This window comes from Falco cherrug, chromosome 5, assembly GCF_023634085.1.
Source record: "Falco cherrug isolate bFalChe1 chromosome 5, bFalChe1.pri, whole genome shotgun sequence".
Lineage (NCBI taxonomy): Eukaryota > Metazoa > Chordata > Aves > Falconiformes > Falconidae > Falco > Falco cherrug.
Genome location: NC_073701.1, coordinates 45,888,310 through 45,902,606, shown reverse-complemented (window position 1 = coordinate 45,902,606; position 14,297 = coordinate 45,888,310). Strand labels below are relative to the sequence as shown.

The following is a 14,297-nucleotide window of genomic DNA, read 5'->3' as shown; positions in this document are numbered from 1 at the left end:
AACATGAACAGTAAAATAATTTTAAATGAATAATTCAATAAAAATGCACTTTTTCCACTTGGAAATATAATTCAGTGCTGAATCAAAAGCACCGTAAGACACATAAACAGAAAAAAGAGGATCAAAGAAGAGACACTGGAAACATGATAGGAGTTAAAGTGTGACAGCTCAGAGAATGAGAAAACAAATACCACAAAGCAGAACTGACTTTATCCAATTAATTCAGAAGATGATGAGCAAAAAAAAAAAAAGTGTGCAGTGGGGGAAAATGATGTAAAACTACATATAAGCGATACATCTGCTGCCTTCTCCTGCATACTTGAAAACAGGAAATGTACTACCCTATAGTATACATAGTGCCACTCTGAGCTTTCCACCTCTAGCCAAGAAGACTGGGTAATGCACATATAGAACTTATTGGAAAGTTTGGAAGTACTGTTTAGAAATATGCTGTACATAATGAAGTGCTGGCTTCAGAGAAGAATGAAGATACTCAGCATCTTGAAAGATTAGGCTTCACTCGCTCAATCAATCTGCCAAATGTAATAGCACCTTAGTTTGAAATCTCTTATCTGAAACTTTGTCATGAAAAGCCCATAGTTTCACCTGTTGAAATATTTTAGCTTGATGTGGCATTTAGCCAGTATAAAACAGAGCAATTAACATCATATTCTTACTGGCAGGACACCACTAAATTTGCTCCCTCGCTTTCATGGTAGACCCACAAAGAGAAGCAGGCAAAGTCAAGAGGGATTCCCGAGAATTTAAAACAGGTCCAGGAGGTCCACACGATCGAAAGCTTGGCTTTACCTTCCCCTAGGTGTCTGTCAAATCTCTTTACCATGGAAGATATTCCAATGGGACTGAAAAGTATAACTTTGCAGACTGAATGTGTGTATATTTTGATGCACTGATAAAGCCAGATTGAGTGATACAAAAGCCTGGGAGTCATTTGAGAGAGGCTTTTTAAGATGGATCACTGGTGCAATATGTATAAAAGCAAAGTATGTACTCCCAGGTACCAGACTGCAGGATGCACAGGACAGCATTACAGATTCTCCCTTCTAAATAGGCTGCTAGCCAAACTGTTCCCAGGTGAGACTCAGGATTCCTTTCTGGTAGGAAGAGCTACCTGACTGGAAAAGAAGAGTACAGTGGATGCCTTATCTGTTACCATTCCGTTGTGAACAATTACGGGCAAGGTATCTGAGGTTGAGCCCTGGCCACCATGGTCCCTTCCCTAGGGATCCCCTAGGGTGGCTGAGAGCACTGAACAGCACCGCTGCCCTCTGCGGGCCAGTTCCCATAGCCTGCTCTGGGGCGCTGACTACAACTGGGTAACAAGATGAATACAGCATGGACCAAAAAAATGGCGTGCTGTCTCTCAGGATATGTCATGGGCATGACAGAAAAAGCTAAAGAAAATAGAAGGAAAGCCTGAATAATTGTAAAAACACCAGGATGGGAGGAAATTGCATTTGACAATTACATCATGGAAATTCACTGGTGTCTCTGTAAACAATGACCAGAAGATGGTGAATAACCTAGATGAACCCATTGTGAGTGAGATTCATTTTTAATACATTTCTGTATGTATAAAAAGGTGATTATAATGAACAGTGAAGATACTTATAGTTTGTAAGCATGCACACTTGAATTTTGTTTATAAAAATGAAAAAATAAAACCCAAACGGAAAGTCCAACAATGTATAAGAAAAATACGGGAAGATACTTAGTGGTATAATCCATGTTTCAGTTTAACTGAGCAATTGTTTTATTTTAGAAAACAGATTTTTACTATTAATGTGAACACATACCTCAGTTAATGGCAAGGACAGGGCTGGAACAACAGATAGCAGTGCTTTGACTTCAGATAAACACCTTTTAGCCATTTCCTAACAGTATAAAACAAGAAAAAAGCTAATGCTGTACTACCATTCTCCTCTGATAAGGTAACAGATGGCTTTGCTTTACAAAATTTTTCAGAACAATCAAATTTTAGGTTATTCTAATTGAATTCAGAACAAAATAAACCTTAGCTGATGAATATAAATTTTCTGCAACGCAAATAGTTGTGTTTGCTGTACAAACACAAGTGCCCAAACCTTGCGGTGTCTACTGAGGCAAAATTGCCCCTGGCTCAGGTATTAAATCCAGTGAGCGAGCATACTTCTGCTACGTGTTTACTGAAGACATTATAAACAAACAGTCTTGACAAGATGATATTTATACATGTATAATGCATGGCATGTTAATCTTATTAGTATTCTAAACATTGTTTTTCCAATTACTGACGTATATTAATGAAAGTTTGAGCAAAACCCTTCAGGTAATCAGAAACACCCACTAAAGGACAGCTCTGTCTACCCTCCCAAAACCACTGTGATTGGCCAAAGCATCATTTGTTCTTCAAGCTGGTCAAAATACAGCCTCAATGGCACAGTGCACAATTGTCACGGTTTCACAGCATCCATCAGACAAAATGACAGCCTCTACATCATTAATCATTTCGTATAATAGATATAAAGAGAATCCTGTCACATGATAAATGTCTCCCACTTCGAAAATAAACGTCTATTTTGCCTTGGCATTTATCAAGCAGCAGTTATGCTGTGGCAACATTCTATTCCAATGACATTATCTCAAACAGACCACATGGAAAATTCTGAAATTATCTCTTTTGTATGTTTATGTGGGGGGAGTTATTTGGTTGCAGACCATATTCAGCCTTGCTAATAAAAAAGAAAAGAGGAAGGTGGCGTAGTGAAGATGAAAACAAATTCACTGCCAGTTTTAGTCCTCTCTCAATAACATTAGAAGGTTCTTATTTCAAAATCACTGCCCATTTTGCATTGAAGATGTGTAACTGATTTTTAAAAAGCACTTCTGGGTTAATCGCCGTGCTAATTTAACACTCTGCCAAGGATTTTCAGATGTAGATTACTATAAATTAGGCATCAATTTTCAAATCTATATACCTGAAGATGTAGCCTTTATTTTCAAGTGGAAGGCTGAAGTTGCCTGCTATTTTTGTGAAGTGACAAGCAATATATGAGGAAAATAAAAAGTTAAATATAAAATGAAAAGTGAAAATATTTCAGCATTTCTTGAAAGGGCTGAGGGAAATTTAATCTTTTATGTCTGCCTTCCAAGTTACCTATAATTTATTTTCCCCAAAACAGACATCTTAAAGTCAGGCATATTTAAGAGCAGAACTGTTCTCACTTACTTCTGTTTTTTCATCAAGATGCACTTTTGCAACATTCATTTTGGGTTTTTTTGAAGGAATTATTTTCAGAGTTTCACTTCGTTCAAGAAAACTTGTAGGTTCTGAAGCTGAAGAAGAGCTTTTAGAACTTTGCATCAGCATTTCAACTTGCTGTTTCAGATTAGATAATTTCTTCCGTAAAGAAATAATTCTGAGAGAAGACAAGATTTTTCATTATTGCTGTTATAAAACAATAATATTTGCTGTTTCAAGGTTATAATTAAACTGACCTAGCTTTTATTACATATTGATTATATTCTACTTTTTCTTTCATTTCAAGACTGATCTCATAATTTTACAAAAAGAAGTTTTCCATTAGAGAAACTGGAAATATGGAATGCATTAGTTTTTTGTGTTAAAAATGGTAATAAGAGGTATTTTAAGAATACCTCTCTAAGAAAATATTTTTCTTATGCAACTAGCACAAAGTTGGCAGAGGCTGCAACTCTTCTTGGCCCGTTATTCCTTGCCCTCCACCTGCTCAGCGGTTCCAAAAATTCTTAGGCTAGATAAATGACAAGGAAGAAGTAATGAAAACCACCATAGGATGTAAAATGAAGGGCTGAGTCTGGGAATGCATCTGAGAAAAGTTCTTGCATGCTCAGAGTTGTAATATGTGATGGAGACAGTAGATGAACAAGTGAGAAAATAGGAGTAACTACTGGGACTGCTTCTTAGATGTGCTAGCGTTTATTTACATTGCCATACCAGTTTAATATAATTAGCATGTGTTACTCAGTTCTTTAAGAATCAAAACTAAAATGATAATGTACAAACAAGCATATGTTTGGATGGGTTTAACACAGTGCACAACATCTTATAGTTTTTACAGTGAAAAATCTCTGAAAAGCAAAGATGAATGCTTTTAAAGATTTACAGCTCTTTGATATTTTGTAATTTATTTTCTCTGATCCTAAATGGTTGACTGATCTTTAATACAGCATGAAATAACAGGATAAAGTCAGTGATTATTTACCTAGGCAATGGAATCCACAAATGGCCAGAAAACATAGACGTGGAACTGAAAGTCTTGATGTTGCTAATCTTGACAGGCTTTGTGTTATAAGCATAAAGCAGCAAAACCTGTAAAAGAGATGGAATGGATAAGCTATAATGCAGTATGGTAGAGTAGACCTGAGCTATTTCAGTGATACTAGATTATAACTATCAAGTACAGTGTACTGATGAAGACTTAGATAACTGAATTTCAAAAAAAGGGGGAGTGTGGTCTCATATGAATTTGTACTAAGTTTTTATAGGTTTTAAAGCAATTTAGTTATGGATATAATTTACATGGGTTTGAAAATTAATATACCCTATAGAGTCACCATCAAAATCTCAGTGTTGTCCTGTCCTGGTCAATCAATCCCATCAATCAATCAATGTCCGAAGTTCCAACTGCAGGAAGGCTGAACAGAGAGCTTTTACTGAATTTCCAAAGGCCCTATGTAATTAATTAGATTTGCTATATACCCTTGTGCGTGGCTGTCATCATACTAGGTTTAAATCCATGAAGTGCACATAACTCACAGTCTAATAAAGCTGTATCAATATAAGAGCATAAGAAAATGAAATAGAATGTTCTCATCTTTCATTGAAATAATTTCCTATTATGCTTAGTTGTTTTCAGGAGTTGCCTCTGGATCTTTAATTATCTGTAAGGTCATGCTAAAGTAAGCTGCAAAACTATATTGAAAAGTACATTATTTGCAGTAACTTCACAGGGCTTCTATCAGCTTACTAATAGAGATTAAAAGGATCTAGTGGAAATTTTTACACTGATCTGCTATGCCAAAAAGTTTGGAATCGTGGATTTCTATTGCATTAGCAGAAGTTTTACCTACATGCTGTTCCCTTGTTTAAAAATAAAATAAATTCCATGTCCTGGTCTCCTGCTTTCCTGCAACCCTCCAAGCTCTCTCATCTTTCATGTTTAGTCAGATTTCTTAAGGAAATGAGGTTTATAAAATCCTATTTTCCCTGTGTACACAAAACTTCGCTTTTCCAACAGCCTCCCACCAAACAATATTGTTTGAATATATTGGTCAGCTCTAACCAAACTTAACAGAGTGGAGGTCTTAAAGACACCAGGGACCTACAATAGGCATGAATACAACATGGCCTGGAAGCTCTATGTGATCAACAATTTCTTTGGTCCACCACCAAAAAACTGTCAGGGCATTGTTTGTCCTGCATAGCAGGTTTGTAGCACAGTAAATACATAGCTTCCTGCTGTCCAGCTTGTCAATCAGCATATGGATAATTCAATTAAAAAGCTGAGCAGTCATAACATAAATATTCATTGGAAATGAAACTTAATTTGTTCCAATACCTAAGGAACTGCTTTGGTGTAGTTATACCTTAGTCTCTGTATCATTTGAAGGCTTTGCCAGAGAAGGAAAGTACCACTGAATGTTAATTTCCTTATTTGAAGCATTTGCTGCCCTACTCTCCATCGGACTGTCTGCCTCTGTGATGACAGAAGCTGGAGAAGTTACTCTCACACGAGACATCTTTGATTTCATTCCAGTAATTTCAAGAGACATCTGAAACACAGAAGAAAATTTTAAATTGTATTTTTTCTAGTGTAACATGCAAAATCTGTTATAATCTACTGTCTAGTAGAATCAGCACGAATTTCACTCCTGCACAAATACCTGTTTTTTTAGATAAATGGGTAATTTTAAAAGGTGTCCATTTTACCAGGTTAAGGTTTTTCGAAGTACACATGATGAGACATTTCTAAAGTTAATACAAAGGACCACTGGGCTGACTTAAGAGACACCTAACAGGAACAAAGATTGTTATTTTTGACTTATCTTCCTTACAGTGTTATGTTTTTTGCTGAAAAATATTATCTGACATGCTGACCATACAAGATTTAGTGCTGAAAAAGTAATTTGTTGGCTATACATATTGATAATTAAAATAGCAACCTGAATATTAGACTAACACTGTATTTATGTTTACCTATTTTTTTCTCTTTAGCTTTGCAACTAAAAAAGCTTGATGCCTACTGAAAATTCAGTTACTTAATTTGTAAGGATTTGTCATATGTCATATTAACTAAAATATATATGAAGCATTAGTAGACTATTCATCAAAGAGTTTCTGTTTGGCTGTCATTTACCAGGGAAGTAATGGAAGAACACCGTCAACCAACATTCATTCATGAATAAAAACTTTTTTTAAAATTTTAAAACATTTGATTTAAAGGCTGAACAATGCCATAGCATTTTTACTTTTTAAAATATTACGCAGATCTGCAAAGAACAGAGAAGGCAAAACAGTGACATTTTGAGGTAATGCTGAAGCTGTTTGAAAAGGTTGTTAGTGTCTCCATCATTGGCAGTGAAAATAGCTGCCTGGGGAGTGGGTTGGGTTTTTTTTCATTTTGAATGTTCATTGCTGAGAAAAACTAGAGTATTATACTCACTCTATTTTCAGAAAATACAGCTCAAGAGGGAAGTAAATCCAGGTGAGATGGAAGATGGATGGAAGAAACATCCAGAAGATGGATGTTTCACAGTGACATAATTTACTTCATAAAGCCATTTACCATCCCACATCAAAATATAGTCAAAGTGAAGACAAAGGCAAAGCCATGCATGTTGAAGTCATGCATTCAAGCATATGGATATGCCTTCACATAGGCATAGGACAATTAACTGGGGATGATCCATGCCACATAGATTCTAAACACTAAGGCAGCAATAAAAGTGGCTATAATCCATGGTATGCCATGAGGTGTGCATAGATCATCCCCCTACTACAATAATCTTCTACATTCAGGATCTTTATTTTGGCAACGAATCACCCACTATCCTCTTAGCATGGAGCATGAACGGAATTATTTTCTTTTTCATGGAACTGCATCTTTTGTTATCTACATCATGTTGAATCTTTTGAGGAAGGACATTACAACTGCTGTTGTCAAACTGGAGGGTTGCTGAATTACATACATAAATATTTATCTATTCAACTTTCTCTGAAGCCTGAAAACAATAAACTGTTTTGGTTAAGTGTTTCCAGTCCTACATAACATCGTGAAGTGGAATAAAAAACAAGCATGCAAAATGTAACAGGGCACACAATTTTAATTATAGCCTTCTTAATGTAATTTGGATTCTTTGTTCAGCAGAGCTGAAAAAAACTTCGAGTCAAAAATAGAATTACAAAAACAAATGTAAGCAAAACAACCTTGTACATCAAAATTATTTCAAAAATTTTACCTATTTGTACTGTTAAAAATCCTAGTATCAAATTACAGTATTTTTTTTAAATAACTTATACAGCCTTCTGAATAGTTAAAGCTTCTAAAAATGTGATAAAAATCAATGAAACTTAGAATTAAAAAAAGTAAGAGCTTTATGCTTGTTAGCTGTCTACAACAGTGAAGCTAACACATGATTAATGCAGCTTGCACCTGTCACAAACATGACAGTGAGCTCTGACGCTTATTATTCTAGGACAGTGTAATACTAATTATGTCAAAAACAGAACAGACAGAGTAAAATAATGTTATATATACGATGGCTGTTATAAATGTCACATACCACATATTTACAATTTATTCAGTGTCACAGTCAGCTCTTTGTTGGGAAATGAGTAATGATACGCTGTATCATTACCGCAGAAAGTTCACCAACTCTAGATAAACTACTTTCATGAAAGTATTTTAATTCCTTTTTATAAGATAACAAGTTCTTACTCCTCAAGGCTCCCCTGACTCCATCTAATACTGAACATATTAGGTAAAAAATAAACCATAGAGAATAACCTGTCATTTTAATTTTTTAGTATTAAGTTAATTATTAACATGAGAAGTGGGATGGAGAAACTTTGAAGACAATAATTTTTACATTGACTCTTCAAAGACTTTTACCGTTCAATATTCAATACATATGCCATGGTCAGCGTAGACTCCAGAATTCTAATTCAACCTTTCTCTGAGTAATATAGACTGAGCTACCTACATTTGAATGCTCAAATAGGCTGTTCCAAGCCAGAGATCTTAAAAGACTGATTTTCTAGCCAGCTAATAATCAGTGAAAAAAATTGGCACACATGGCTTTCAACCAATTTTGAGAAAATATAAATTATATATATTTTTTAAATCATGCCTTTATTATAGACCACATTAACAATGTAGAGGCTTGTACATAGAAATGAAAAAGCAAACATCAAGACATTTTTGGTATGAAACATGAGAGATCTACAAGATTAAAAGCCTCAGTCCTACCAAATAACACAGCCAACTTTAACTAATAATAAAATCATCTTAAGTCTCATTCTGCTTACTCTTCTAGGGTTTAAATACACTGGGCATGGGATAGAGATAATTTTTGCAGGAATGAATAACACAAGGATATTTGCATTTGTTAACTATGTTCTTCACTGCTTGCACAGGATTTTAGTTTTGCATTGATCCTCCGCATAATGAATTTCATTCTTCTATAGTGCTCTCAGAAAAATCACCATTGGAACTAGCCAGAATCTGAGTATAATACATACTTTTGAAACATCAGAAATAAAATAGGTACCTTTGAAGAATCAGCTGGCCTACCAAGCGGCAATTCTAAATCATGTAGCTCTTCTGGGAAATTCTCAAGACAACACATTGAATATTCAAACAAATGTTTTTTGAGAAAGGAATGCATTTCTGCTATGCGTAGAGCAATCCCTGTGTCAAAAACAGAACTAAGGTGTCCGTCTCTTGCAGAAAATGATCCAGGTCCTGAGCTAGGGGCAGCTTTGAAAAGAAATTTTTATTACATCATCATTTGCCATAATAAAGTGAAGTTTCTACAGCCACTCAATATTCATATGTTTTGGAAATATAGTAAAATATGTAAATTGGTTCAATATCAAATAAATGCATTTCCAACAATTACATTGATTGTCCTTAAATACTACTAGGTTATGCTATTTGTATTGCAATTTTTCACTGGAGATCTGATAACGAAACAAACCCTGTGTAGACATTATAGAGTAGCATAAAATGGAAGGTACAGTTTTGAGGTTTAGGTACTTAAATTTAGATGTGTAAGCATCAGTATGTTCACTAGATGTCTAAGTACCCACTAGGATAAATGCATATTTATTCCGTGCAGTCAAAAGAAGCTATATGGACAAAAGACCATAATTTAGACAGGTAGTGGCTGATCAGCTGAGTTGCTCCCTAGGCTACATCATTGGTAACTACAGCAGAGATACATGTGCACATTTCAACACCTGCTTCTACACACCTGACTGTCCTTGTAGTTCTGTGCTGAGGTAGAATACTTTCCTTTCATTTGGCGCCACAAGACGAAAATCCAGCCCCCTCTGAAATTACTATTTTCAGAGTTGCTAGGTTTCTTTCTTGGCAATCTACAATTGTACAATCTAGATGTACAATCTAGTTCTATTCTCACTGATCAGGTCATCACTTGTATATCCAGCAGCTGGCCATCAGATATAGATACATAGTATTAGGTCCCTGAAATTAATGGATTCTTACTCTGTTTGAAAGGTCCTATCTATTACCATAAACCAGGTATGTACAAAACATCTGGGGGTTTAGTCAAAACACATTCAATAATGTTCAGCCTTCGCATTTACATTCAAATAGTTTCTCACAAATAGCACCCCAAACTGAACAATTTATTTCTGATGTGACTTAAGTCTGATGCATCTAGAACTAAAAATAAATATAGATCATGATTTTTTAAAAAATGCTTCAGATATAGTAATAGCAATTATGTTTTGAGGGATACTTTTCCAGGTATCATGAAGGCTTTTGAATAATTATGGGGGAAAAAAGGTAATAATACTTCACTTCCAAAACTTGTAAAATGACATAAATCTTCATTTCAGTGAAAATTTATTTTGCATTTATACAATTTAAAGGAACTCAAAATGACACTAATGATAGCCTTTGAATCTGAACCTGTTAGCACCCAGGAACAATATCTCACTTATGGCAGTTTTCTGGAAGGAAGAAAAAATTCATACCAAATAAAAGGTTTGTGTTGTAAAGTCTTTTTAAATAACTGTGGTAGTGAATTAAGTGAACCCATGTTATTGACTCTTTCTTGTGGCTGGCCTTGGTGGCAAGACTTTCCGTTCCTTCACTCTGGCTCTGCTTGTCTTGTGTGGCTTGTTTGTTTTCAGTAGAAGAAACTTTGGCACTTTCAGAGACAACATTGTATCCATCTGCAAATCCAAAACCAGTTTAACAGTACACATTAAGTGAATGGTTGCAATTCAAAAGCTATTTCTGCACAATTGGAATTGGCTAATCTGTAACTAAAAATGTAACTTGTGAACCTCATTATGTTTTCCGTAAAAGGAAAATTCTTTCTATTCTGCTTTAATATTACTTGAACTAGTAAAAGTAAAGAAAATATTTCTCAGATCATAGTCAGGAATCTGACTGGTCCTTGCAAGAGGCTATAAGGGGTAGAGACCAAGGTGCTCTCTCGCTCTCTGAATGTAAATATAAAGCCATTGTTTCTATACATTGTTCAATAGCAGATGTTTCCTAAATGGAAACAATACTAGGAGTCATCAGTCATAACTACAGCAGTTGAACTTCACAGTTAGATTGACCTGAACTCAGAAGAGTTAGGTACTCTGAAATATTTATCGTTAGTATCAATCCAGTCCCTTTTAGATATTAAGCATATTATCAATGCAATATGTTCTTGACAATGGATTAAAAAAAACAACACTTTTTTTTTTTTTGTGCTGCCTAAAAGTTATACTTATGCAAAAAGTACAGTTACAGTTATCACTACATGACTGCTTAAATTCAGTATTTTTTTCACTGTATTAGTACATGGTGCTCTCAAAAGCCTACACAATTCTTCTGCTGTTTCTCATTCCAAATTGAACAAACATTATGTTACAGTTAATCCTAATAGTAAACTTCCAGAAAATAATTATATGTGCTTCTACCAAATCTGAATGTCTCCATTATTCCTGATATTTCACTGTCAATTGTAAAAACAGAATTAAGTTAAAATGGACACATTGTTTACAGATGAAACTCGAACAATGTCTTTCACTAATGGTTTTACAGGAAATATTTAGCACGCTGTGCTGATAATTTCCATTTCAGTTTACCTTTATATATTTTGGCCTACTATTGCTTTTCTACATTTTCTATTCTTCTTTGTATTGCCTAACAGAACTATCAGGAGAAACACCTGCTGCATTTGCTGAAAGAAAAAATTATCTGTAATTATAAGCAAATGGAGCCAGTACAAAACAATCAGATTGATGGAAAGTCTTAGCATCCAACACTTGTTTTCATAAACCAATCAAAACACATATGTTTAAACACGGTACAGTAAGCAGACATTGCTCAACTTTGCCAGCAACTACCAGACAGAGCAATTCAATCTTTGTCAGTCACTTGGGATGACTGCAATTAAGCCACTGAACCAAAATTTTATCACTAAATTAATGGTTCCTAGTTTAAAAATAAATTCAGATATTTTGCCTTAGTGTTTATATATTATCTGGCAAACATTATCCCCAGATTCCTAGTTTCACTGAATGTTTTTTTAAATCAAAAACTTCATCAACTTCAATAATTGTAAAATAAATGCAGAAGTTGGAAACAAACCAGGCAAAGGCAAAGTTCTACCAAGCTAATGGAAGTATCTCTAAATGATAACCCATTCAACTGGAAAGACAGTAAAAATAATTTATTATACTGACTTTAACTTTTAGAATATAGTACCCGAGCAGATAACTTTGCAGGAGTTTTAGTTCGTTGGTTTTGGTGTTTGGTTTGGGGTTATTTTTTGGGGGTAGGGCAGGCAGGACAGGGAGAAACAAGCTCTTCAACACCAACATCTCTTTGCAAAATCAAAAGAAAAACTTAAAATCTCCAAGGAAAAGCTAATATACCTAAGGAAAAAGTCTCTTCTAAATCAGTGTTTGAAAAAAAAGCAGTGATGACTGATGCGGCGGGCAAGACTTACTCTAGAAGTATGGGGAAGTCCTGTGACAAAGGTCCATCTGTTTTTCTAAAAGCATGGAAATATGTGCACTTTTGTCTTTCTGAGCAACAGAATGCAAAAAATGCAGTTTTTCTTAACCTATTGAACACAGGCATGTTCACAGACACAGACCCACTAGGTCTACTTAATATTTTGTACTGCTATGCAGGATGAGGATTTTGCTTTTGCTTTCAAAATTTGACTTATAATTTTTCATAAATGAAAATTAGATATTTAATGTATTACTAGATTACATGGCATATATAGTTCACTAGTTATTTAATGTTCTAATATTACTATGAATAAAAGAATACCAGATAAGAAATCTCTGTATGAAGCAAGAATATCCATGGAAGCAAATTCTGGGATTTTCTGTTGCACTGCATCCTTCATGCCATGTTCTTTAACACTCTTCATTCCATTTAACAGCTGAGAAGCAAGCACAGCTTCACTGACCTAAAAATAATATTTATTTTATTCAGAACAAGTTCACTACAATATTTATATAATTTTAAAATCTGAGAGTAACAAGATGATGACAAAAAATTAATTACTCACCATATTATGTTTTTTAAAGTCAGGAAAATATTCTATTTCTCTCTGACATATGGTACATACTATACTTAAATAAATCATTACTGCTGACAGCTTAATTACTACATAAGTGATTTTAAATCAGATATCCTCACCTGGATGCCACTGATGTCTACCTACATGTCAAACATATGCACACACATATCAGGCAGTGTGCTGTTCTATTTGCACTGAATCAAAGTTGAGGTAAACAGAGTCAGATCTGTCCAAGAGAGATTAAATGCACGACTCGGACAGCTTCCATTTTAATCTCCCCTAATAAAACCCACGCCAGAAATTTCAGGAAACCTTAATTCCTGTCTTGCTTGCTTGTCTAAGTAGCATAAGATGAAATGAAAGAAAACCAAAAAATTACCTCTTCAGAATATTGCACCAACCTGTGTAGCTGCTTTTATTGCAATCCAGGCTTGTACTTTGTAGCCTTCTGATTTCAAAGCCTCCTCAGATGGAGAGAGTTCTCCAGAAGAGGTCTAAAATTAAACACCAGTTCATAATTAGGATTCTAAATGTATTATGGCAAAATATATTTTAAATATAGGAAAAAAAGCCCTCCTGTTTACAGAATTCAGAATTAATGTTTTCTTTGCAAGTTGTAAAAATCAGCATTGATTGTAAATCCATGGATTAATTGCTAAAATTGAAAAAATTGTCCAGAGCATACTAAAATTGGCTGCTTTTGAAAAAAAATTTCTCAGAGCAGCTCGTACTATGGTCACCACTGTATACAGTTTTGCTACAATTTTCCACTTTCTGGAATCTTAATTACCTCTTTTTTGTTATACACTATGCTTTCAGTTTGTGGCTTGTAGCCGCTTTAATGTGGCTGTCACTCATATTTGAACGGAAAAATTGAAATCTGGTGAAGTATAAATATTAGCACTTAAAAATAGAAATATCAGCACTTTGAATGTTATGTTTTCTTTGCAAGGTACAAATTAATTAGTACTTAATTAGAAATTAAAAGACTGTTGGTTTTGTTTCTTCCTATTTTATACAGAAAAATATTTTAAATGTCATCATTTAATGCAATAAGCATAAGAAATAACATCAAACAAGATAAAATCCTACTGCCGTACTGTATGATTTCTTTGTGTGATTCTTCTAGTAGGATCTTCAGTATCGGTATGATTTACAAGTCACTGTAAGTAACAGTCTGGCAAGGTACACAGTGTTCTAACAGAAATATATGTCCTGCTTTGAAGAGGCCAATAACCAAAAGATAGAAAACATACGTTTGATTTGGAAAGTACCATCTTATCTGTCTGTGACAAATCCTCATTATCTGTTGCAAAATGCAAATATAATAGTGCTATTTCAAGGTATGATCTTCTTATTAACCTATAAGAAACAACGCACAGCTCAATCAATATTACTATCAAAGTAAGCATTACAATGATACAATCTGACTCCTGCATAAGACTAGCCAGACAGCCTCACCAAAT

General features: G+C 34.6%; 1 protein-coding gene across 1 annotated transcript in view; it reads right to left on the bottom strand.

Moving 5' to 3' along the window:
- Window positions 1-14,297, bottom strand: part of CFAP54 (cilia and flagella associated protein 54) — a 118,676-nt gene that overhangs the window by 3,181 nt on the left and 101,198 nt on the right. Inside the window, exons 60-68 of the mRNA XM_027815404.2 lie at window positions 14,106-14,193; window positions 13,233-13,325; window positions 12,576-12,717; window positions 10,265-10,465; window positions 8,812-9,020; window positions 5,629-5,814; window positions 4,245-4,351; window positions 3,230-3,419; window positions 1,818-1,895 (exon numbers count right to left, since the gene is read on the bottom strand). Of these exons, the coding sequence (XP_027671205.2) occupies window positions 1,818-1,895; window positions 3,230-3,419; window positions 4,245-4,351; window positions 5,629-5,814; window positions 8,812-9,020; window positions 10,265-10,465; window positions 12,576-12,717; window positions 13,233-13,325; window positions 14,106-14,193 (1,294 nt within the window). The remainder of the gene's footprint in view (window positions 1-1,817; window positions 1,896-3,229; window positions 3,420-4,244; window positions 4,352-5,628; window positions 5,815-8,811; window positions 9,021-10,264; window positions 10,466-12,575; window positions 12,718-13,232; window positions 13,326-14,105; window positions 14,194-14,297) is intronic.